Genomic DNA, 26,632 nt, shown 5'->3' with positions numbered 1-26,632 from the left:
TTTTTTTATTATTTATTTTGTAAATATTTATTTTGTACGCTGATCAAAAATATTTCAATTTTAACGATCTAGTTCAATATTGTAATTTTTATGTAAACAAAACGAACTGAACTGTTTTAGTTGTAATTTTTAATTTGTAACATTTCGCGATACAAAATTTGAAGCTGCGTTTACATTTCAAAATCGTGGTTTTGCAAAATGATTGAAAAATCTAATTTTAAATTTAAAACTATGGCTCAAGTTATAACTTTAGGACCTCAAATTATACTTTCAAGGCTTAAATTCAGAAAATGGTTTGAAACTACGGTTTTAGTCAAAAGTGAACTGAAAATAGGTAAGGTTTATTTTTTATATAATGAAGGGACCTGAGAAATAGAATTTTATAGATTATTTATGTTTGTCAAGTTTTAGAAATTTTAAAAAAGTATTCTTTCTTCAATGCGAAAAGGTAACGAACATAGCCTATAAGATTTTCCTTTTTTTCGGTGTAAGAACATTATTCTTATGCTTGTTATGTTTGTAAAGTTTAAAAAATTTTTTAAAAGTATTCTTTCTTCAATGGAAAAAGGTAACAAACATAACCTATAAAATTTTCCTTTTTTATCCGTGTAAGAACATTAGTCTCTTGCTATAATTTTTATTTCGAATGAATTGGACAACGTTTCCACTGATATCGAGTTGAAGTTATAATTTTTAGAAATTGCCGCGCATTTGTCAATTGGTTATCTTTAAGTGCCTTAAATTCGACTATTTTGTTTTATCTAAAATTGTCCATTGTGCTATTACTTTGGTGCACCCTCAGGGCGAACTATATATATTGTACCTTTTATATATATCATTGATAATATTGATAAATGTCATAAAAAAAGAAAGTCGACTTTTTGCACACACCGAAGAACTCGAAGCTCTCTTGGATCAAATTACACTCTTGTACGTAAACAATTTGATACACTGAGTTTGTTCATATATATACTAGAAAGTATATATCTAAAATATGGCATTATTTTTCTCGTAAAAATAATAAAGAATCTCCAGATAGTAAAGAACCTTATAGATAATAAAGAACTTTTTATATAGATAATAAAGTACCTTATAGATAATAAAAGAATTCTATTTCACAAATACCTTTCTGCTCTTTTACCTGCTGTAAAACTTTTTGATTAATATAATTTTAAGAAAAAGGAAAGTTTTAAAATAAAGTTAAAATAGTGAAAAAAAAATTTTACGAAAGTACTTTCTGATTTAATTAAAAAAAATACGAGGTTATTTATTGTTGCGAGTTCTCAAAAAGTCAGGGAAAAAAATTAAGTTTTTGTAATGTAAAATTACAACCCTATTAAACATTTTTATCATATTTATAAAAGTGAGGTCTAAACATTTTTAAAATGCATATAAGAATAGAAAGAACATTATACTTTTTGACAATAATTTAAAAAAAAAATTTTTTTAATTTATAAAAATCCGTAAAAATTTAGTTTTCTTATAGAAAGTCCTATTGGAGATTTGTTAAAAAGCCTTTGGATGTGAAATTATTTATCAAAAATTGAAATATTTGGAAATTTATAAATTTGGACAAATAATTTTCCTTTTTTTGTTTCCTTGACTAGTTTATGATTTTAACTGTTTAATTAATGGATCTTAGACGGCAATTTCATTAGACAATGCAGGGAAATAGTCAAGTAGCGTGACTCAATATAGAGTCTGTCAAACGCCTACTTTATATTAAAGTGATGTGCGGACGTTATAGTCAGACAAACTCGTTCCCCTAATAAGTAGTTATTGCTGAATGTGGTCAGACCACTCGCCTTAATGCGGATACCTGCAATGGATAATTTAATTATCTACACTTTTCTAATAAAAAATGACTGCAGAGTGAAAAGAACGTTAATTTTTTTAAAAAAACTTTAAAAAACAATTTGATATTTAATAAAAATTTTAAAATATTCGAAAAAATTTTTAAATTAAATTTTTAATTCGAAAATATTTGACTATTTTTAATAATTTATATCTATATTATATTTATATATTTCTCTTTGGAAATAATACAGAATTTTTAGAATATTCTATTTATGTTTAAATATTTAATGAAAAAAAAAATTTATACTATTTTCGTATTCAGTTTTTTTTATATTTAATATTCTTCTTTATAAATGTTTAACAAAAGGAAAAAAAATTATTCTTTTGTATTATGAAAAGAATGTAACTTAAAAGATTGACAAAATATTTCCAGTGTATACATTTTCCAAATATAGTATATGTTTATAAATTTTTAAATGCTTTACATAATAGAAGACAAATTTGCAATGTCCCAGTTTTATTCTCCTTTTTACAGAATCGTATATGTCCCATTTTTTTGTTCTACTTTCAAAAATGTATCGTCTGGGTATCATAATTTTGATAATAAGAGAAATTAATTTTGCTAAATTGGAAACTGGTTTAAGGTTACTTTGTGTTCTTGTAACAGCTTTTAATTGTTTTCGAAATTTCAATAAAAGGTGCAATAAAATAGCATTAAAAACAGATATGCACCAAAAGTTGTTAGTAACTGAATTTTTCATGTTTTGGCTTCGATTTGTTTTAACAACTATTAGACTACTAATTAGATATAATTAATAAGACCTATAATTTTTATAGAACATACTTCTTTTATGGGTATGCTGTAAAATATTTTAAAAAATTTGTTTTTTTTACTGTATAATCGATATTTCTTTGCAAGAAGGATAAAAATATGCTATTTTATTTTTTGAACAAATTTTATTAATTATATTTTTTACTGGGTCACAAAGAAGCCGATAAATGTAAAAAGAACGTTTATTAATGTAATGAAATTTTAATATATTTTTTTAAAAGAATAATTTCTTTTTCATATATTTTACTTTTAAACCAATGAACATAACCTAAAAATTAAAAAATTAATTAACAAAATTTTTATACAATTCTTCACAATACTTCAATTACTTTCACTAATTATTATTAGGAAACATGGAAATTCAATTCTTTTTAAACATTTTAATAACATTTTATCAATAATTCAATTATTTAAAATAAAATTTTCATAATATTTATTATATTTCGAAAAAATTAATTGATTTTAGTCAAATTTTTCTTCAGTTACAGTGAAGAAATGGGATTATTCGGTTTTAGTCAAATTTTTCTTCAGTTACAGTGAAGAAATGGGATTATTCGGTTTTAGTCGAATTTTTCTTCAGTTACAGTGAAGAAACGGCATTAATCGATTTTAGTCAAATTTTTCTTCAGTTACAGTGAAGAAATGTCATTATTCGATTTTAGTCGAATTTTTCTTCAGTTACAGTGAAGAAACGGCATTAATCGATTTTAGTCGAATTTTTCTTCAGTTACAGTGAAGAAATGTCATTATTCGATTTTAGCCGAATTTTTCTTCAGTCACAAATGAAGCAAATGAGAAAAGTTTCTTTTAAATGCTACTAAACGCGTTATGCACTAAAATTTGCATGTAAATGTTCGAAGCAAAAATAAAAAAGTTTAGGGCAATATGTGTCTGTGGAGTAATTCACAGTGGAATCTTGAAGGTCATCTTATTGTAGTGGATGACTCACGAAAAGGATTGAACGCCTCCTTTGAGTTTAAATGAAGCATCGATCAAAATCTCCTCGCAGGTTCCTCGCCACATCAAAATATGTGGGTACGGATTGCTCGATTTCAATAATATAACGAACAATAATATAACGAACACACGAAACCTGAGGTGGTGGCAGGCCTACCACGCCATTTATTATGCGGCATCACGTGGTGAGCCTACCAACCACTTTCGAGGGGAATCCCCTATTATTCAAGGTCACTTCAAAGTCCTCCCTGTCAAGGTTAAGTTCATTCCCAATGGGAAGTAAACGATTGGTTCAATAATGGGCCATGCTTGGCGAACTCCGTTCCATTATTGGAACATTAATGGCAACCATCATTGGACCACCAATGGTTTAAACTTGGGATGATCACGCTACTGCCAATGATCGGTAGCCAAGCATCGGGCCAATATTAGTTGCCAAGGAATTGCCAAGGAAACAAAATCGATTTTCAAAAGCTTGATTTTTTATTGGCAGCCAACAAAAAACAAAGGTTTTGAAAATTGATTTTTCTTAATTATTAATTAAAATTTATTGTAAAAAAATATATTTTTTAAAAATATATATTTTTTTAAATTAATAAAACATATTAATTTAATTTGTCACCTCTGGTAAAACAAAGATGAAAGACTGATAAATTCCCTCACTTTATATTTTACAGTGGAGGGATGACTGTGAATGTCTTTGCGAGAGAGGAGCAGGTACTTATATAGAGCCAGTGAAACAGGTCACAAGCGAGAAGAAATCACTAGCATGCACTCTGGCGGCGCTTGTCGGAACTGTTTTCTGGCGCGCATGCATATCCTGACGTTATCGACACAGCGCTTGGCAACCAACGTTGCGCCACTTCCGACAAGCGCCGCCAGAGTGCATGCTAGTGATTTCTTCTCGCTTGTGACCTGTTTCACTGGCTCTATATAAGTACCTGCTCCTCTCTCGCAAAGACATTCACAGTTATCCCTCCACTGTAAAATATAAAGTGAGGGAATTTATCAGTCTTTCATCTTTGTTTTACCAGAGGTGACAAATTAAATTAATATGTTCTATTAATTTAAAAAAATATATATTTTTGAAAAATATATTTTTTTAAAATTAATTTTTGAAAAATATATTTTTTGAAAATAAATTTTAATTAATAATTAAAAAAAATCAATTTTCAAAACCTTGGTTTTTTGTTGGCTGCCAATAAAAAATCAAGCTTTTGAAAATCGATTTTATTTCCTTGGCAATTCCTTGGCAACTAATATTGGCCCGATGCTTGGCTACCGATCATTGGCAGTAGCGTGATCATCCCAAGCTTAAACCAATGGTGGTCCAATGATGGTTGCCAATTGTTTTGCCAAGAAAAAACCATTGGGTACCAAGCATGGCCCATTATTGAACCAATCGTTAACATTGGCAACTTCCCGTTGGGTTCTCATACATGCGACTTGATTTTTCTTTTTTTAAATTAGAAAACTCTCTCCTCCCTCTTTTTTACGTAATTCATCTCTCTTCCTTACTGTTTTTCTTAAAAAAAATATTTTCATAATAAATATTTTCACCAATAAATAAATATTTCTTACTATTAACATTTTTAAGACTTTCTTCAACTATTTTCAAAAAATGCGACTTTTCTTCACCATTAAATATTTCAACAAAATACCACATTTTTAGAATCAAATGTGCAATTTATTTGGATTTTTTATTTTTATTTCGAAATTGAGCAACACTGGAAAAGATCCGCACCTGGAGGACTAAAATTTATAACTTTTCTTCTAAGCAAGCAAAACTAATAAGTTTAAACACAAGTTAGTCAAACTCTATACTTTCATATTTTAAATTAAAATGAGAATGTATAACAATTTAAATTTTAAATGCTCTTTAAAGAAAGGCTAAAGTTTTATTCACTTTTCTGTATTTTAAACCACTAAATGTTACATTTGAATAAAAATTACTATTTTCAGACAAAATAAGAACTGTTCGAATTTAAGGTTATGTTGAATTTATTTAGAAAAAAAATTTTTAAAAAAACTTTAGAAAAAAAGTGTTTTGAAAATTATAAGAGTTAATGATATAAAAATGACTCCACCCCTTATATTTCTTCACTATTTTACATCATTCCTTTAATCAGAGAAAGGTGGGACGTGATTTAATCAAAAAAGTAGTGCAATCGATTTGATAGTGACTCCATTTTTCTACCTCCGCAAGAAATTCTTTCTCTCATTGATAACATCTAACTTTAAAAAAGTGGCTTTAGATAAATAAAATTTAGTGGCTTTTTTTAAAATTCTCGCTTTATTCAGTGACTAATTGAGACCTTCATCTCTTATTCTCTTATACTTAAAAACTTTTTTTAAATAAATTCTCGTAAAATTTCGACAAAAAAATATATTGAAGATTTTTTTTATTCATTCATTGACCCGAATTCTTTTTTCTTTTTACAACTTTTACTTAAATAGTATTAAAATACATATTTATCTTTTAATATAATTTTTTTCCTTCGCCTTAGCAAAATTTTTTATTCAGTGAATGAAAACTTAGTTTTTTAATTTAATTTAAAAAAACTTTTACTTTCAGGACTTTTTAATTATAAAATACGTACATTAGGTACTATTTTAAAAAAAGAACCCTTTCACATTTAAATACTGTTTTTTGCGGTACACTTAACAATTGAAAAATAATTTTATTAATAATTTAAAAATTGAAATTTTCTTCTTTTAAAGCAAAAAAAGTTTAACAAAAAGAATACCAGCACTGAAATTATTACTTTCTAAAGATTATTATTCCATGTATTCCTCTCGTGACCTATAGAATAACGATAGGATTTATATTGTATGCATAAGTGGTGAACTCTAACAATGAGTCATAATAAAATCCAAGAAACTGATTCACATTGCAAAAAATAATTATTTTCTCTATCTAAAAGAATAAACAAATGTAAAATAATTTTTATTTCATTTTCATTGTATAACATTAAAAAAAGAAAAATTTGACTTTTTTATTACATTTTCGAAAAAATGTTTTTATTATTAATAAAACTGAAAACTTAATTATATAATAAAAAAGAAATTATAGCTTCATAGGAAAAACAACCGGCCATTTATGAAAAATCAATTATTTTCCTTTTATTTTTTTTTTTTATTGTTCATCTTAAACAATTGCGAGTAACCTTGACTTTGAAAAAATGATTGTAAAATCCTTTTGTGAATGACTAACACACGTTTCATTCTTTTCCGGACAATGAATTACTTATTTCTGAGAAAAATTACTATTCATTCAATTCATATATCGATTTCAAATTGTGAATGTATGAAAATTTATTTACTTGACAAATTGAACTGACATTAAACTAGAAACATTTTTTTTATTTGAAATAAGAAAATAAACAAATCTTTGCTTTCAATAATAAAAAAGCATTATTATTGCTTCCTCATAGAAGAAGAATTGTATTTTTTTCAATATCTCTGTAATTTATTAAAAGGTGAATGGTTTTGCAGATGATTTTCTTAAAGTCATTTTCCCATTTCTTATGCAATTGTGTTTATCTTATGGCAGACGTTCAAAAGATAGGGAAGTACAACATTAATTATTCCTCTTACATAATAAATTGTTGTGTAAAGACTACTGATATCGTTATTGGAAAAACTTGTATGGTTCATTGGCTTTTGTTTTACAATTCCCTGCAATCATTTATGCACCAGTAAGTTCAATGCAATGTTTAAGCTCATTTCACACAATGAAAAATATTATATTTCATTCTCAGAATTTTTTTATACTACAAATGAAGAAAAACAGTATTTGTATAATCTTTTCTCTATCGAGCAAAAAAAAATTATGAAAAATTATGGAAAATTCTTAAAAAAAAACATTTTTTCAAACAAATGATTTTTTCGAAGAATTGAGATTAAATTTTTAAAAATAATTACATTTTTTGATCAATTCCTGTAAAATTGTATTAAAAATAATTGAAATCCTGCCTTGAATTTTATTATTTACGAATATTATTGAATAGTTGCAAAGAATTTTATTAAAATTTTCAAAAATAATAAATTGAATTCTTGAGAAAAATTTTATTATTTATGAAAATAATTGAATTATTTCAAAAAATTTTATTAAAATGTTCTAAAAGAATTGAATTTTTGTGAAAAATTTTGTTATTTATGAAAATAATTGAATTTTGCAAAGAATTTTATAAATATGCCATAAAATAATTGATTTCTTTCGAAAAATTTTATTAAAATATTTGAAAATAATTCAATTCCTGCGTGGAAATTTTATTATTTATGAAAGTAATTGAATTTTGGATGAATTATATAAATTTTTTATAATTGGATTTTTTTGCGGAATTTTATGATAATACTATAGATATTGGAAACAATTGAATTTCGAATATTTTTTGAAAATATAATTGAATTCTGGTGGAAAACTTTATTTGCAAAAATAATTTAATTTTTCGATTAATTAAGTTAAAATAGTATTAAAAATAATTGAAATTTTTCGTTGGGTTTCATTATTAATGAAAATAAATTGAATTCTTGCTTAGAATGTTATCAAAAAATTTTTTAAAAAATTGAATTTTAATGAAAAATGTTATTATTAGTGAAAGTAATTGAATTATTGTGGAGAAGTACCCAAATAGTATAACTTCAAAAAAGTAGTAAATAGTAGGTTTCAGTAGATGAGTGCGAAGCCAGTAAGAGATTTAGCTTAATTATTTTTGGTCCCTTCAAAAACATTCCACATTTAGTATAATTTATTTCCTACTATTTAATATTAACAATTTTCATTTATTATTAAAAAAAATATATATAATCGATGCACCTTTCTTCTCAGTGCTATGAACTGAGCTTTAGGGTCAAGCTACTTGCAGGTCACGTTTGTGGTCTACTCCCTTGTATTCTAGCTTCCGGTATATGTAATATTCAGAATTATCTGAATAATGGAGTCGCGATATAGCAACAAAACGGATTCTGCCTGTAGGCATGTAGAATATCACGTGTCCGCGTCTCTCTATATAAGCATCGACTGCTACCATCTCCTGCAGTTGCACTCAATTTCCATGTGCACATGACAGCTTCATTTGTCCCGATAGTCACATAAAGAAAAAAAACCGTAACAATTTTCCAAAATAAATTAATATTTAAATTTCCAATTGTGTTTGCCTTTCATCAAAACGCTCTTCGTCTATGAAAAAAATTTCATTATGTAATCAATTTTTTTTTCGCTCTCACCATTTTTTTATACAATCAAATGCTTTCAAAAAAAGTATACTGAATCAAGTTTTTAAAAAAAAAAATTTTTAATTATTTTCTTTTGTTTTCAATATTATTGTAAAATTAATAATATCCTTGGAAATTGTTTAAAAAAAAGTTTTAAAAAAATTATTTTCACCTGGATTCGAACCCGATGTGTTTTCCCCAAATGTTGTGAATTTTTACCCGAAGCTAAATAGAAATTCGTTTCTTAAAACTTTTTTTTGTCACAATTTATTTTTTATTGTCAAGTTAATTAATTAATATATTGTGTAATGAAAAAATAGTGAAAAGTAACTGATTTGATGAAAAATTTTCACAAAATGTCGAAAATATTTTATAATTGTCGAAGAAATTTTTTTTTTTTCAACGAATATTGTTACGCAAGATTGAAAAGTATAAGGACGCTGCACGGCAAAGGAGCTTTCGGAAAATGGTTAGCGCAAGATTTTATTTTTAGACGCGGAGGGATTTGAGAAAATTCACTTCTTCTTTTCATTGATGCTGGCGTCAGAATATTCGGTTGACGTAGTTCTGGATCCTTGCCAACAAGACACGTCGAGATTTTGTGTAGTAAAGACGCGCCATCGACTCAAACTTTAATGGCCCTCCCCACACCCTCTATTCGATTTGCCGAATCCATCAAAAATTCGCCGATAAATTCAATTTCAAATCTGGAATTATAGAGGCATTTACAAAAATAATTCATTTTTCGGTCATTTTTATTTTTTTGAAGAATAGATAAAAATTATTGTTTAATAATTGTGAAAATTTATTTTTAAAATAAATTAAATAGTTTATTTTAAAAATAAATAAATTTTCACAATTATTAAACAATCATTTTTAAATTTAATCATTCTTAAAATAATTCTTATATTTAAATAAATTTAAGAAAAATTATGAAATGAAATTAAGCAAAAAAAAAAAAAAATAATAATAATAATGTTAGGTGCCGGGAGTCGAACTCTCGGTACTCTGCGGACAATAAAGGGTTTTGCTTCCTAGGCTATTATGACAAACAATATCAACTTTTTTTTTTTTTTTTTTTTGAATTTGAACGAAAAAATACTCAACATTTTTGAAAATAATTGTCTAATTTTCTTCTTTGGTTTCATAGAAGGAAAATTTCTTTTGACACTTAGCATCGACTCTAAAATCAAACTTTTTCAAAACATTTTCTTAAGAATGAATTTTTAAAAATCGAATTAAATTTTTTAATTCTTTTTTTTTCAACTAAAAAAAATTTAGAGCGTGAAAAAATTTTTTTTTTGTATTTAATATTAGAAATAGCTCTCGAGTTGAGTGTAGGAAAATATTTGTGACTCTGGAAAGTATTGATCCAGTGGACCATTGAATCTATAGCTACTCTTAATTTCAGCAGACATTCTCTATGCTCGCTGATCCACAAATCGTGTCCATTGCGGCGCTCGCACGTGCTGAACTGCGATAGTGCCATCGACGTTTTGGCACGATACGCACCAAAAGTTTATTTTTCGGGATAAGCCAGGTAAAACCTATTTCAGTCATTTTCGAAATAAACACATCTTGTGATTCACTTTATTTATTTATATACAATTTTGTTTTTTATGTTCCCCTTGTTTTTTAAATAAATATATTCGAATATTTATGAATTACATATAGTAAAAAGTAAATGTGTTAAAAATATTATTAATTGAAAATTAAAAAAAAATTTTTAAATAAAAAATAGATTAGAAAAGCTAAAAAGCTTAAAAAAAATGTGTTAAAATCATTATTAATTGAAAATAAAAAAAAATTTAATAAAAAAAGCTAAAATGCTGAAAGACTAAAAAAGCTTAAAAGCTTTTTTTTTTAAATTGATCATTATCGGAAATTAAAACAATACCTTCTTCTTATGTTATGAATTATGATGAAGATTTTAAAAAGAATGTGATAATAGAAAAATGGATTATTTTGTTTATGAAATATTATATATATTTAAATGTTAGAATATAAAGAGAAAGCGGTGAACTTTTTAAAATTTTTATTGGTGGAATCGATTGAGTTCTAAAATTGAAATTCGTCCAGATGGCCACGACGTGTTCATTGGATGAAAAAAAGTAAAGAAGATCAATTGTTCGTAGGTGCTAAATATGTGCTGAAACAGACATATATCTGTCAATATAGAGAGGTAGCCGGCAGCTTGGTCGCGAAAATATTTTCATTATAAATAGCGTCGACCGGTGTCCTGTTTATTTTTACAGACGTACTAGCCAATCGTCGCTTTCGTCTATCTATGTATTTTGCCGCATTCATTACAACTCGAGAGAAAAAAAAATTAGGCCGATTTTTAGTCACTATATTCGAAAAAAATTTTTCTGTTACTCATTCTATTAGTTACCTAATTTTTTCCTATCTCTAATAATATCAAATTCGAAGATTTTAAGAAGTGAAAAAAAATCCATTTCTTTGGGGAATTGAACCCCGAACCTCTATGACGGGACAGTCGGCTACTTTCCACCTGAGCTATTCTTCTATTTTTAACTCTTAATAGAGAAATTTTCTCTAATAGTCAAAGTCTATTAAAATTCGTCTAATTACCAGTATTTTTAAGCTTAAATTAAACTTTAATTAATTATTAATTTTAATTAAACAACCTGATGAAACATTTATTCGATAAAAATAAAATTTTCCATACGCTTATTCTCAATGGTCAGAAATCGATAAATTATTTTTAATTGAGAAATAATATGTGTGAACTTGACAATAATAAATAAAAATAAAAATAGCAAAGCACTCTTTTATTTTTAAAGTAGTCAGCAAATTTCTTATATATATATTTGCGGAGTAATCAAACACTTTAATTGATAAATTAACTCGTTCGTTGGATATTTAGTCTTCGGGCGTGTGCTGCTTTTTTGAACGAAAGCCAAAGGAGATTAGAGAAAAATATTTCTACACCGGAACTATATACTCACCAGAGAGGAAAACATAGTTTCCAATTTAGAAATTCGAAGCCAGAAAATCCAATGGAATATTTGAAAAATCTATTTGACGAGTTCAAAGTCAATTTGTATATACTAGAGGGATTCAATTTTCAAAGAAGAAAGAAAAGAAGAAGTGGAGGAAAATTATTTTCCGAGAAGGAAATTTTTTTTTCGTTTTTTTTTTAATTCTAGAGGGATTTTAGGAAAATTCAACTACTGAATTGATGGAAAATTACCCTTTCATTTGACGGAAACGAATCCCTTAAGATGAATTCGATCTGTCGCTTATCCTTTGACCCATTTTTCGGGAAAATAGGTCATACTCAGTTCAACCAACCCTCCTTCGTCCTTACCCGTTTCTTGTGCCCATAGACCTCATTTTTACTTTTTTTTTTTTATTTTCGATGATTAATTGTTGCTCTTAAAACAAACTTTAATATTTCGTAAAAATTGAAAACTTAGGAGTCTCTGAAAAATTTTTTACAACGTATTTAACGTTATACTATTATTTCGGTACTTTTTCAGATTTTAGCCACTAAAAGCTAATAATCCTGTTTTTTCCGAGAATTTACACTATACTTTAAATTCGCTAATACTAGAGATCAAAAAACTATTCTCAAAAATCATAATCAAATTCTTTAAAACGATTCAATTATTTTCGAAAAATATTCGAAATTTCATAAAATTTCGCAAAAGAATTCAATTATTTAAAAAAAAAATTCATAAAATTCATCCAAAAATTCAATTATTTTCATAAATAATAAAATTTCCACAAGAGTTCAATTGATTTTGAATAGCATTTTCAAAAAAATTTCGAAAAATCAATTATTTAACAAAATTTTTATATAATTCTTCACAATAATTCAATTACGTTCACTAATAATAACATTTTTCATGAAAATTCAATTTTTTTAAAAAAATTTTTGATAAAATTCAATGCAAGAATTCAATTATTTTCAAAAATAACAAAATTTTTTACAGAAATTCAATTCTTTTTAAACATTTTAATAAAGTTTTTCTGCAATAATTAAATTATTTTCATAAAAAAAAATTCTTCTAAGGAAATCAATTATTTTAATAAAATTGTTCCAAAGAAATCAATTATTTTAAATACAATTTTAATTAAATTTTTTTGAAATAATTGAATTATTCTTGTAGATTTTAATAAAGTTTTTTTCTAAAATTCAATTATTTACATAAATAATTTTTCGAAAGAATTCAATTATTAAAAATAAATAACAAAATCATTCTTGAAAATTCAATTATTTTGAGGCATTTTAATAAAATTCTTTGCAAAATTCAATTATTTTCACAAATAACAATATTCATCACAAGAATTCAATTATTTTTAGAAGTAATATATTTCTTCTTAGAAATTGAATTATTTTAAGAAATTCTCTTAAAAATCGTTCGCAAGTATTCAATTATTTTCCTAAATAATAAAATGCTTTCTAGGAATTCAATTATTTTTTTTTTTTAATTTAATAATATGCCACACAGACATTCAATTATTGTCAAAAATTTTAATAAAATTCTTTGTAAAATTCAATTATTTTTAAAAACTTTTGTCAATTCAATGATTTTCAAATATCTACGATTTTCTGAAAATTTCCAAACAGAATACAATTATTTAAAAATGTTTGTAAAAATCTTCGTAAGAATTCAATTCTTTTCATGAATAATACAAATTTTTGAAGAATTCAATTATTTAAATTAGAATTTGCATAAAATTAGTCGAAAAAAATCAATTATTTAAAAATTTTATTTTCTATTATTTTTATAAAAATATTTAAATTCTTTCATGAATAATTATCTCTTTAAAATTATCAATCATAACCTATAACTTTTTTGGAAAATTGTCCCTTTTCACCTTTTAGCGTCACATAAAATGAAATTTTAAAATTTACCTTTTTTCATCAATCTGGTAAAATTCAGATTTTATTTCAGTTTTTATTAAATAATCAAAAAATCTATAATTCGATACAAAAGTTGTATCAAATTCTAGATTTTTAATAATCAACAAAACACTTTTGACACTTTTCTTCTATTCTGACGCTTTTTATAAAACAGCGTCTATTTTTGACGCTTTTCTATAAAAAGCGGCAGAATAGAAGAAAAGTGTCAAAAAATGTTTTTGCAAAATGAAAAAAAATTTTTTTTTTAGATATTCAATTGGCATTGGGCCAAAAAAGTTGTTTGCCAATGGCTGATAATTATGTCCGAGAATATATGGTTCATTTATATGCGTGTACACACAAGTGACTCAAGTGCACGTTTCTCTTGCTCTGAACTTCATATCCAGTAGTTGTGGATAGTGCGGGAATGAGGAGATGAAGCAGTGTGTCGTCGAACTGTCAAGGAACGCATGCGCCTCTCTCTCTCACTTTTGACGCGTTTGACGTCATTTTGTCTCTATATAAATTATTAGGAAAATGTCTCCCGAAAAATGCCAGGGACAGTATTTATCATTAACGTGTCTCCACACACAAGGTTAATAAAACAAATTTTTCTCTTTGGAAAATTTTTCCAAAAAGAAAAATTAACCCCTGGCATTTTTAGGAAAATTAATATCTTCTTCTATAGTAAAACCACTTTTCGTAACCTTTTCCTAACCTTTTCCTCCAAAAAAGAAAATTCTAGGGTTGTTATTTACAATTAAGTAAATAACAACCCTAGAATTTATTTTTTTTTTTTTAAAGGATAAAGTTTCGAAAAGGGATTTATTTGTTTTGTTATTGGTATTAGTTTATAAGACGTTGGTTCTATCGTTCAATGTTCGTCAAGAGACGCGTGTGTTTAAATCTCAAGGTTAAAGAGAGTTGATACCCGGAAATCCGTATTCGGACGGTCGACGATGCGTCCGTCCAGGGAGAGTAGGTCGTTTCCATGGAAACTGGGGTGCATCGTAACCCCCCGCGAAGAGCAGCACATCCCTAAACTAACCCCACTCTCCTCCACCCTTCCGAAACCCCCCTCTTAGTTTTCTTCCTTCAATCCCTATCCTCTCGCACTGCCTCCCCCACTCCACCCAATTCCGGTTGTGTGCCTTCTCCCCTCCCCTCACCCCCCTGTCGGCAATCACCAAAGCTCCTGCGGATTCTCCTGCTCTCTCTCTCTCTCTCTCTCTCTATGGAGCCACATTGGGTCATCCTGCTTTTTCGGGCAATCTAGATTTCCTGAAATTAGATTTTGTATAGACGTTCTCGTTCTGTTTTTTTTTTTTTTTTTTTCTTAAAACTCTATGACGATTTTACGAAAAAAAACTGTCCTGTCGCATTGACCTCGTTTTTGCGATAATCGTACACTTTTATGCAGCATCGAATTATAATAAATTAAAAAAAAAATCTTTACTCTATAATAAATTATTTTATGTTGCGTATTTTTGAGAGGCATGAATATTCTTCAAGTGCCAAACAACCAAAAAGTCACTTAACAGAAAAATATATAACACAATTGCCATGACTTTGGGTCGGTCATATTGGATCCGCCATTTTGAATTTCGAGTTTCCGAGGTCATATTCGTTATCAGACTCCGAAAATATAAAACATTTGAGTTTCGTCTAGGATGGACACTTTTTTAGTATTTTTACTCTTTGGGTCGGTCATATTGGATCCGCCATTTTGAATTTCGAGTTTCCGAGGTCATATTCGTTATCAGACTCCAAAAACATAAAACATTTGAGTTTCGTCTAGGATGGACTCATTTTTACACTTTGAATCCGCCATTTTGAATTTCGAGGTTCTGAGGTCATATTCGTCATCAGACTCCAAAAACATAAAACATTTGAGTTTCGTCTAGGACGGCGACATTTTGACACTTTGAGTCAAAAAATACATTTATTAGACTTAGGTTTAATAATTTTTTAACCTATATTTATGAAAAGTTAATTAATTATTATAGGAAAGGAATTTATCATTCGGTATTAATTATTATTATTATTATTATTATTATTATTATTACTATTATCTCTATGAGAAAGCAGAGCGTTTATATCGTTTATGAAATGAAGACAAAGAGAATTACAAAAAAAAAACAATTTTGACAGCAGTTTTTAGTGATTACTAGCGATATTTTCCCGTTTAAAATTAGTGCGATATATGGTGAAAGTCGGGTATTCAAGGGACACCTTGTATTATTCCAGGGCATACGGGGGTGCACGACCTAGTTCCGCTTGCGCGTGTTATATAGGTCATAGACACCATTCGTTGATCCAGAAAGGAACATTACAATGCGAATTATGTCGAGCAACACACATTTCCTTCTTGCAATAACCTCTCAGATTTATTGTCACGAATAAATGGAAATGACTTTCATCACCACCTGCACTAAAAACACCGAAAATGCATTTTATGCATTTAATGCATTTAATGCATTTCGAAGAATAAAATCGATCTGCCTTCATTTACAATTTTGATGGATGCCGAGTGTATGAGGAGAAGAGGAATCTTAAGATTTCTTCATTCCTTATTACTTTTCTTTTTGGTGTAGGTCCAAATTTACCATTTTGGAATTTTGATGTTGGCTAATGCTGACTAATCGTTGGGTATACTGCGTCAGTGTTTTACATTTTCCAGGATAGTCTCTTCCTGACAATTTGTCATCGTATTTTAGGAAATTTACAATAGTTTCGGAAATTGTTGATGATTTCCCTGATGAAAGTAGTTTGATTCACTTTTGGAAGGATTGGTAAACGATGGTCCACAATCATCAATAATGTTCCGTTAGTTCTAGCCTAGAGTTAATTCACGGCAAACCTCGAAAATAGTCCTAAAAATATTTTTCTAATCCTTTGTTTTTGATGCCTGACATTTTCCAGTTCTTCCAGTATTTTTAAGAGATTGAAGACACACCCTGCTGGAATTCTCCACTTGAAAAGATTCCCCAAAAGATAACCAGAAGATAATGAAAACTTTTACCCAAATTCTATCGGATTTGGAACTTTAGAATTTCCATGGACTTGCGATTGAAATTGGAACGATTAGGAAACTTGGCATCAGAAAATCTTTTGTGTTACGTACGGTATCTTTCGATCCACCCATGTTTCCGACCACTTTGGTGACCTTTGAGGTAAAAGTCTTCTAGTTAGACATCTTAGATTGTAATTGTGAATGAAGGTTCATCTGTAGATGTTAGTTACATGAAAGTTCTGGAAGCATTGTTGGATCCTACTCCCAGAACTTCTAGGAACCTTGGGTCCAAATTAACCTCCTTTAGGCAGTTTACCCCAAAAAGTAACACAATGGTACCAATGGTACCCTAAAAGTACCATAATGAATCATTTCAACTATTTTTTTGATGATTCTGGCGCAACTATTTTTGGTACCCCAACAGTAATTGGGTATAGGTTCAATGTGGTAATAAGTAGGTTTCAATAGGCTAACTAATAGTGCAAAATAAATTAATTGAGGTTGGTGGAATTAGCCCTTAATATTAAACATTAAATTACCAAATTAAACTACGTTAATTTGGTATCATTTTTAAATTTTAACTTTGAAACTTAACCTTTAACATTTGCTGACTTTCCTCCTTAATCTTACGTAATATGTTTGCTTCCTCTGCTCTCAACTCATAGCGAACGTTGAAGATCTTCGTATTCTGATCCGAAAGTATCAAACTAATTACACTAATGCCACTACTGACACTTAAAAGTCTCGATGAGAGTGGAGAGCCTCGTCTTAGATTCTCCATCCCTCCCACAATGTGATCTGAGGTGCTACAGCTTCCTCGCAATCCATGAGCTCTTCAGCACTAATTATAAGACTAATTTCTTGCTCCCGAGGTCGTTGCAAACAAAAATATCATCAAGATTAAAAAATTCAAAATGGTAGATCCAAAGTGGTAATCAAATTTCCAAATCGATCATAAATTCGGTTTTAACTTACCACCCTAACTCTGAAATCAAATCTAATGGCAGATTTCTTGTCGATGCTTTTGTAACACTAACAAGATCTAAAAAAAAAATAAGAAAAAAATACTTCGACGGGATTTGAACGCAATACTCTTCTGTCACAATCGAACGATTTAGCTCCCAGGCTAAGGACAAGGAACTAAAAATTCTACCCACTAAAAATTACAAAATTCTAAAATAAATTTTGTAATATGTATACATATTACAAAATTTATTTTAGAATTTTGTAATTTTTAGTTTAATGGGTAAAATTTTTATACGAAACTAAATGTTTAATTTTAAAATAAACAAATTAATATTTCTGGCAATAAAAAAAAATAAAAATAGTTGAGATGGTTGACTTTGGAAATTATTATCGAAAATTTGTTTCGTAGAGTAATTTCGTTTTGAAGGACATCATCTCTCGTTTCCGCTGGAATGTCGAATAACGCGCGAGAATATATGAGTTTCGCGTTTTATGTACACTTTGAGATACGAGCAGCGATTGACGAAGTGGAAAGATTTCGGAGTGCGGCGGATATCGATTATTTAAATGCACAGATGTACAGATAAATGGCATTTATAACAGAAAGCTTGCAAAATGAAATATATTTAAAGGTCTTATATATATTTTTGCTTCAACACACGAGATTCATGGTTATGTTCGACAAAATTAATCCAAGCATTCGCTAAATTCTTCTTCTACCAGCTGAACTAAAAATCCAACTATCCGAATGTTAAAAAATTCGCCATTTTCAAAATTTATTACTTGAGGGAAATTAATTATCTTTATAAATTCTAATTTCGTTAGTTTCTTATTTGTTTTTATAAATTCGCATTTCTTTTAATTCGTTTTTTTGTAAATGCACTTTTTATAAATGCTCTTTTAATAATGATATCATGACTTTTGAAAAGTATAATGTTTTGCACTGTTTTGAAAAAATAGAGTTTTTTTTTAAAAAGTGGGGGTAAAGACCCAAAAAAAATTTTTTCTCTTATTTTCGACATGGGAGTGGTTTTCAATGTATTTTTACCCTCTGAACCCTCTTTAACCCTTTGAACGATCTTAAAATTGCCTAGCAAGTCGGGATTTTAAAAAAAGTAGGGGTAGAGACCCAAAAAAAAGTTTTTAAACGATTTTTAGTATATTTCTTCTCTTTAACCTAACATGAATTTCTATAAAAATGAAACTTGAAAAGCGCACTTTAAAATTCACATTCACTATTTCGAAAAAATAGAGGATTTTGAAAAAAGTGGGGTTAAGACCCAAAAAAAATTTTTTTTCTTATTTTCGACATGGGAGTGGTTTTTAATGTATTTTTGCCTTCTAAACACGATCCCGGATCTTAAAATTGCCTAGCAAGTCGGGATTTTGGAAAAAGTGAGGGTAAAGACCCAAAAAACGTGTTTTCAAAAATTTTTTTCTCTTTAACCTAACAAGGTAGAGACTTTTATGGGGTTTTAATTTAAAGTTTGAAACGTGAACTTTAAGTTGAATGTTGCGAAGATAAAAAAATAGAGGATTTTGAAAAAAGTAGGGGTAATAACCCCAAAAAAATTTTTTTCTTTATTTTCGTCATGGGAGTGGTTTTTAATGTATTTTTGCCCTCTGAACACGATCCCAGGTCCCAAAATGGGCTATCACGTCAGAATTTTGAGAAAAGTGAGGGTAAAGACTAAAAAAGTGTGTATTTTGGAAGTTTTGAATATATTTTTTTTATTTTTCCACTTTTTTCAATTAAAATTTTAACTGATTCAAATTTAGAGAAAAAGCAGTATTTTTTTGACTTCATTAAAATTTCATTAGTAGAAATTTAAATTAATTTCAGTGATTAATTAATTTTTTTTTGCTAAAAACAGTTTATATTAATAAATTATAAATTAATAGAATAAAATAATAACTATCAAAATTACAGGAACATTTTTCCGTTACAAAAAATAATTAAAAACAGATTTTTTATTGAAAAAAGTATTAAAGAGAACTTATTTAATAATTAATATTTATTTCATTAAAATTCAAGTAGTTTTTTACTCTCTCTCTCTTAGTTAGAAAAAACTTTTTTCGAATTTATTACAAAAAAACACCCTTTTCTTTTTTTTAATTTAAAAAAAAATCGATTGTTTTAGTTAAGTTTTGACCTTGAAAGTTTAATGACAATGATGAAACTTTTGAAGAGTAAAAAAAAACAAGATTTTTTCGATTTTGAATTGCGCGAGTCTCATGCTTGTCTATAGATTTCGAGTGATTCGAAGAAAAGCTCTTAGACACCCGTTAGCGAGATACTCATGGGGTAGATCACGCATTATGCGCACGCGCCTTCCTCACCAGCGTTACGAACTCCCCGCGATTAGGATTCGTCGAGTTTTAGTCTTTCCTTTAAGCTTCTTCGGGTAGGTCGTGTGTGTGTATGTGTTGCTCAAAATTCGAAAAAAAAAATTTAAAAAAAAACACCGATATGCCTCATATTTTGTTTTACGAAGCGAAACTTTGACATGATTTTCGATATCATGGAATTTGTGCGAAATTTTTTGAAATGTACGGTTGTGATTTTCTCTCGTTTTTAAACTCGAGAACCGCGAACGCTAAGCGCTCAATGGGATTCAACGAATTGCTTTTAATATGTTTAGAGTTTTTAACATGTAGGTGTTGATTTTGAAGGGAATTTCAAAACTTTTAAATATTTCGATGTTTTTAAAATTTACTGGAAAATTATATGATAATAATTTTAATTAGTTAATTCATTTTTGAATTAATAATTCAAATTGGTTTAAATTACTTTTTTAATTTGCGAAATTAATTAGACTTTCGAAACAATTTCAATCACGTTTTTGGAAGATTTTTTGCAACCCTTTTGTTCCGAGATATCTTATTTTTAAAATTCGGCAAAAAGCGCTCTTGGCGCGGTAGCCGAACTTTACGAAAAAGTTAATTTACATTTTTTTCCATTCATTTGACTTTTTAAAAATTTTTCGACTTGTTTTCTAAAGATAAATAAGTGGATTATTAAAATTATTGAAAAATGTCAAATTCAAAAAAAGAATTTTGATTAAAAGAACATTTTTTAATTATAAAAATAATAATTGTAATATTCAGGTTAATTCTCGATGTTTTCAACATGAGAACAACATTGCGGCGGATTATTCGCAACTTTTTACCATTCCAGCTTGAAAGAGTGCGACGGAGAGACATGAAATTTGTTTTTAATTTTCTACTACCGTCAATGCTCATTAATTAATTAATTAATTAATAGAAAATCAACAAAAAAATGGTGTGATTCAATTGGAAATGAAATAAAGTTCCTATGAACTATAAGTGCGTGTAAAAAGAAATTATTTTCTAAAAGTGATAAAGAAAAGAAAAAAATGATAAAACGAAAATTTTTGAAGGGTTCCCCCTCTTTGACTATACCCTGTAAAAAAATGGAGACCAAAAGTTTTTGCCATTCGAGGTTTGTTTCTTTCAATTATATTTTCCACTTATCTAATAAAAATATAATAATTTCTATCGAATTCGAAATTAACTGCAAATTTCTATTTTCGGAAACTTTTTTTTTAACAAAATAATTATTTGTAGATATCGAATCATAATTATAATATAAAGAAAAAAAATTATATTGTTCATTTCAATAATTTCTTAAGTAATAGAAGATTTTAATGAAACAAGAAAATAAAAATAATAAAATAAAGGAATTTCTCAACTGGATTTTTGAGATAAAAATTATTTTAGTAAATGTAAACTTTTAGTAAAGTGAAGAAGGTAAATAAAAAAGTAAATGAAGTAAAATTAATAAAAACGTAAATTTGAGGTAAACAAAAAGTTGGATCTTATTTTTAAATATGTAAATAAATATTTAAAAGTAAAATCCAACTTTTTGTTTACCTTAAATTTACTTTTTACTTAATTTACTTTTTTATTTACTTTTTTCATTTTACTAAAAGTTTACATTTACTAAACAATTTTTTATATGAAAAATTATTTTTAAATATGTAATTAAATATTTAAAAATAAAATCCAAGTTTTTGTTTACCTTAAATTTAAAGAAAGAATTTAAAAATTTTACTTAAAATTTTACTAGTAAATTAGTAAAAATTACTATTTATTAGTAAAATTTACTAATTTATTTAAATTTTACTAGGAAATTAGTAGAAATCACTATTTATTAGTAAAATTTACTAATTGAAAAGCAAAATGTCAGTCACTAATTCAAATTAGTAAACATTTTAACTAATTCCAATTTAGAGAGTAAATTACTTAATAAAGTAGTGATACATTTATAATTATCTCTTGTTTACTTAATTACAATAATATAATAACAATTGAAAATAATTAAAATAATTACAAATATAGATAAGAAATTTTTCAAATGAACGATCACTCAAAGTTAATGTAAATATAAGAAATATGAAAATTAAAAACAGAAATATAATAAATTGTATTTGGTTAGAGAGTGGATATCAGAGGCTTTTGTTAATTTGCTTGCAGAATAATAGGATGTTGGAAGGTGGCGGTGCAGTTTGGTTCCTAGTTGAGCTGCATGTTTTTGTAAAATTCTTGTACTAACTTTGCACTCATTTGAACTTCACCGCATTGCCGAGTCCTGCACTATAATCCATGACACATTTAACACATGGCCCGTCTGGAGAGTAAGTGTTGTTTTTTTAAAAATGGTAAAACTTTCGAAACCAATTTTTCCACTCGATGTGTATATAGTTAATCTTGCAAAAAGAAAAATAATTTATCCACTTGGCAAAAAAAGAAAGAAAAAAATACCCGACACAAATATTATTATAAGGAGGCACTTAATTTTACATAAAGATATTCAATTCTCCCAAGGAAAATAAATCCAAAAATACCCATACTGAAATTTTAAAACAATGTAGCGAAATAAGAACTTCTGCTGATGCTAACAACCTAAATTTTAATTGGTCAAATTTTTTTTGGTCCTTTCCCTTAACCAAATAATTTTGAGATTCCTCTTCTGGGTACCTTTCCTCTAAGAGAGTACTTTACTCTTTGGGGTACCCAGAAGAGGAATTTTCCCCTTGACATGAATTAAAGTTTTATTAAAAGAAATTGGACATTTGGAATTAATTTTCGCTTTGGTTTTTCAGTTCCAAGCATTGTGGTGCATAAGGGCAGTAGGTCGCAGAGTCGACCGGAGAGTCCGACGGTGGTGGTGTGCGGAGGAGGAATGCCATCGTTGTCATCCTCGAAGCAGAGCCTCGTCGTCGGTGCCTCCACGTCCTTTTCGAACACAGATTCGGATATGATAGACGGAAATGCAAATCCTCCGAATGAAACCACAACTTCGAATCCTCAACATCGTTCGACTCCTCCGGATAAAGATACCGACAAGAACTATCGCAATCGAGTAAGAATTCATCTCCTACCCTCGACACTAAAATCCAACTAAACAAATTATTCGCATCTTCTTTTAAAAATCGACATTGAACTCTTTGCAGTCTAACACAAAAGTGAAGCTGCTAGTCAGAAGTCATGCGATGAGGGAGTCAACGTCACCACCCCGAGAGCCTCACAACGGCTCCTCGCCGAACAGTTTGTCACCAAATTCCAATCCCAATTCCAAGCAACTCAACAATAACGAGCCAATGTTTAACAGCAATTTCTCACAGAATCAGAATCCGAAGCAAATGCGAAACTCAGCCACTTCCCCAACTTGTCGCACTCCATCACGAAATGGTACAAACTTTGATTTATTTCTCTCGCATAACAAAACAGAAATTTAGACACCCATTTTTTTACAGGTCCTTCTAGTCCCTCACAAGTCCACTCCCCAAAAAATAACGGCGTATCCTCAACGAACGGCAAGGAAAATCAGAATCATCGATCAAAATCGAATAATTCAAATTCCAAGTGTAATAACTGCGTGAAAAACAATCAAAACGATAGACCTGGTCTACTGCAAACGCCGATCTCGCCTTCGAAATCAAATCAGAGCGCACAACATACGCAAAAAAGTGGCAACCAGTCGCAAAATAATCAGCACAAATCGGAGCAACGAAGGCCCAATACGCTCAATGTTTGCAATAATCAATGCTCGGCACAATGTGGAAATACCCTTTCGGTTAGTAGACCAGGTTCAAGGCACAAACTTAGGCATCAAAATTCATCGTCACAGGGGAGCTACGAGAGCGCATCGCCATCTCTTTCTCGAGGTTTGTATTAGCACCCAAAAATTCATGAAAAATCTATCTTCCCAATGAACACCAAAAAACTATTCCATAACTGTTACAGATTTGTTCCACATCTGTCATCCTAAATTTGTAACACCAAAAAAATGTTCCATAACTGTTACAGATTTGTTCCACATCTGTCATCCTAAATTTGTAACACCAAAAAAATGTTCCATAACTGTTACAGATTTGTTCCATATCTATATCATCCTAAACTTGTAACATACTCTGTTACAGTTATGGAACAGTTTTTTGGTGTTCACTGGGTTTATTCTTAAAAATACTTTCTGCCTGAATTTTACGATATCGTCAAATGGGATAACTTTCCTCTGAAATTAGTCAATAGTTGGAATTGACTAATAATTAGAATTGATACTTTGAGGGTGTTTCAAATACAGGTCAGACAAAGATCTATAAATCCGTAAATGGTTCTTAGGAGTTAATCTAACTTGGAGAGAAATTATGCCCACACAGCACGTAAACTTACTGATGATGGTGTGGGGGAATTGCAGAAATTATGCTCCCTATCGAATTTGGTACTTCACTACTAGATACTAAATCAATTCTATTCATGAAGGGTGGGAAAATAAATAAAAATGTTATTTTTCATCGGCAAAGCTTTAAGGGGATAAGACTAGGACTTCCTTTATGAAAACTTATTACTGGATTAATTACTGGATGAATTACTAGAAATTCAGTAAAGATTGAGAATCACCTTGAAAGTTTAATTCAAGCAGTGTTCCCTGACGGATTTCGTGGACCAAAACTGGACCCAGCTGGATCCACTTTAGGTTCCACCAAAGTTTAACCACTTCTAGTTAACGGACATCCAAAATAGCAGCAAGAGCTTAGCCTAACTTTGACCTATCAGTTTTACACTAAAAGTAAATTTCTCGACCAATGTTTTTTCAATATGGATTCAGGAGTATAGATAGCGGATGAACTATAGCTAAAACAGAAACCGGGGAACAATTTATTAGACCTGGGTCTTTATTTGATGTTGCTGATAAATGTTTGTCCTGGAATTCAAACAGTGGCTGACTATAGAGCATCAGAACTAATTACCTTACCTCACCTCTTCGTAGGTTTGAGCTTTGGGTTTTGAATAAGTAATGAGGTAAGTGTTGCTACTTGTCAGGCGATACAAGAATACTATCAATACAAGAAGCTGAAGTACTTACTTCCGCTGAATTCAGTGCATCCTGTACTGTCGTAATGGATCACTTCAGATTCCCAATACTTTACAACTAATAGTTGCTAAAGTTTGTTTCTAATTCCACTTTCTAAATCCAAGTGATGTAGTTACTTAATGTCTCATCAACTGACTTAGTGGAACCTACCAAGTTTTTGCAGATACTCTCAAGTCATCAATTTAGAAGATGATTCCCCAATTTGCAAACCGTTCTTAATCATTTCAATCTGAAAACTTCATCCTAAGAACCAAATCGTCATTGGGTTCTTAAGATAAAGTTCTCCTTCCTTTCTACTCTACTATTAGGTGAACTAATTAGAATTAGAAGGGTTCAGCATGGTCGCTCAAAAAATAATTTTTCATCTTCTTCTGATTATCGGCTGTGGTTGCTTTTTATGAATTGTGAATTAAATTAATTTTGATGACCCAGATATTAATTGCAATTGTTCTAGTAATAGTTGAGGACCAGTAAAAAATTTTTTGACTAACAATTGTTCGCAAACAGAAGATTAATTATGATTTTTGAATCATAAAGGTGTTGGAATTCGCCTCCGTGGGAGCTGCTGCAGTAATCAGCAAATTACCTAACAAGCAGTTATCCCGTTTGACCTTAATTCGCAAACAAAATAAAGAAAAAAAGATAATATAATTGTTTACAGACAGCAGTACGGAATTGTATACAGACAGTACGGGTATAGACTTGGAACAGTTTATCGCCGAGACGATAAATCGTAATCAAAAGGATCGCACAGTATTGTTGAAAATCGAGAAGGATCTCATTGAATTTATAAAAGATCGACAGAAGGTGTGCCACAAATTTCCGAATATGTCCTCCTATAATCGAATGTTGGTGCATCGAGTTGCAGCTTACTTTGGAATGGAGCACAATGTGGACCAATCGGGACTATGCGTTATAGTGACTCGAACGAAAAACATGCGAATTCCCGACACTCGTTTCAAGCAACATATTCGTGACGATTTGATATTATCCGAGGAGCCAAGGCGAAGTATTCTCAAGAGGGATTCGAGCTCATTTGAGGACAGTTTCAATTTTAAGTCGCCGGATCGACTTTCAGGAGAGTACTGCCGTAGGAGCAAGAGTTTCGAGGAGAGGGAGGAAGAGTACGAAAGAGCGAGGCAGAGGATCTTCAAAGACAGCAGTGGCGAGAGCAGCGAAGTCACTTCCTGGCCATATTGGTCGTCGTCCGAGAGTTCCGACGCATCGGCACGTTATCGTCTTCTTCATCCTTCTGATAACATTATGAGGTATCTACTTTTTGCAACAAGTTTTTTTAACAACTTGTAATACTCAATAATTACTTGAGTTCTGTTACTTGTGAAATCTGGTGGTTATCCTAGGAGTAATAATGTGAAATTTCTAATTATTAGACAACCAAGACTTGCGAAGGGCGAATCTTGCGACGGACGGGAAACTCTACGGAATGGAGTTCCTAGACCATCGGTCTCGAAGTCCTACAGTTTCGGGGGCTACACGGGAGGGATGCTCTCGAGAGGCGACAGCGTTATGTCCACACACAGCGCGGGTCCTCGACTTACGAAGCAGGGTTTGTACTTA

At 29.3% G+C, this 26,632-nt stretch overlaps 1 protein-coding gene across 4 annotated transcripts in view; it reads left to right on the top strand.

Annotated features, from left to right (window-relative positions):
• LOC122500810 (R3H domain-containing protein 1) overlaps positions 1-26,632 on the top strand; it is a 40,288-nt gene that overhangs the window by 9,211 nt on the left and 4,445 nt on the right. For 2 of the 4 annotated variants that reach the window (XM_043609914.1, XM_043609916.1), the window contains exons 2-7: positions 22,153-22,313; positions 22,782-23,041; positions 23,133-23,370; positions 23,436-23,846; positions 25,716-26,322; positions 26,446-26,621. In XM_043609914.1, coding sequence (XP_043465849.1) covers positions 22,298-22,313; positions 22,782-23,041; positions 23,133-23,370; positions 23,436-23,846; positions 25,716-26,322; positions 26,446-26,621 — 1,708 coding nt within the window. In that variant the 5' untranslated portion in view covers positions 22,153-22,297. Of the gene's footprint in view, positions 1-20,792; positions 21,119-22,152; positions 22,314-22,781; positions 23,042-23,132; positions 23,371-23,435; positions 23,847-25,715; positions 26,323-26,445; positions 26,622-26,632 lie in introns of those variants that run through there. The other 2 variants (XM_043609915.1, XM_043609917.1) reach the window with 2 other exon arrangements.

This window comes from Leptopilina heterotoma, unplaced genomic scaffold (genome assembly GCF_015476425.1).
Source record: "Leptopilina heterotoma isolate Lh14 unplaced genomic scaffold, ASM1547642v1 Lhet_191, whole genome shotgun sequence".
In the NCBI taxonomy this organism is placed as follows: domain Eukaryota; kingdom Metazoa; phylum Arthropoda; class Insecta; order Hymenoptera; family Figitidae; genus Leptopilina; species Leptopilina heterotoma.
Note: the sequence above shows the minus strand (reverse complement) of the source record. Positions and strands in the feature narration are given on the sequence as shown.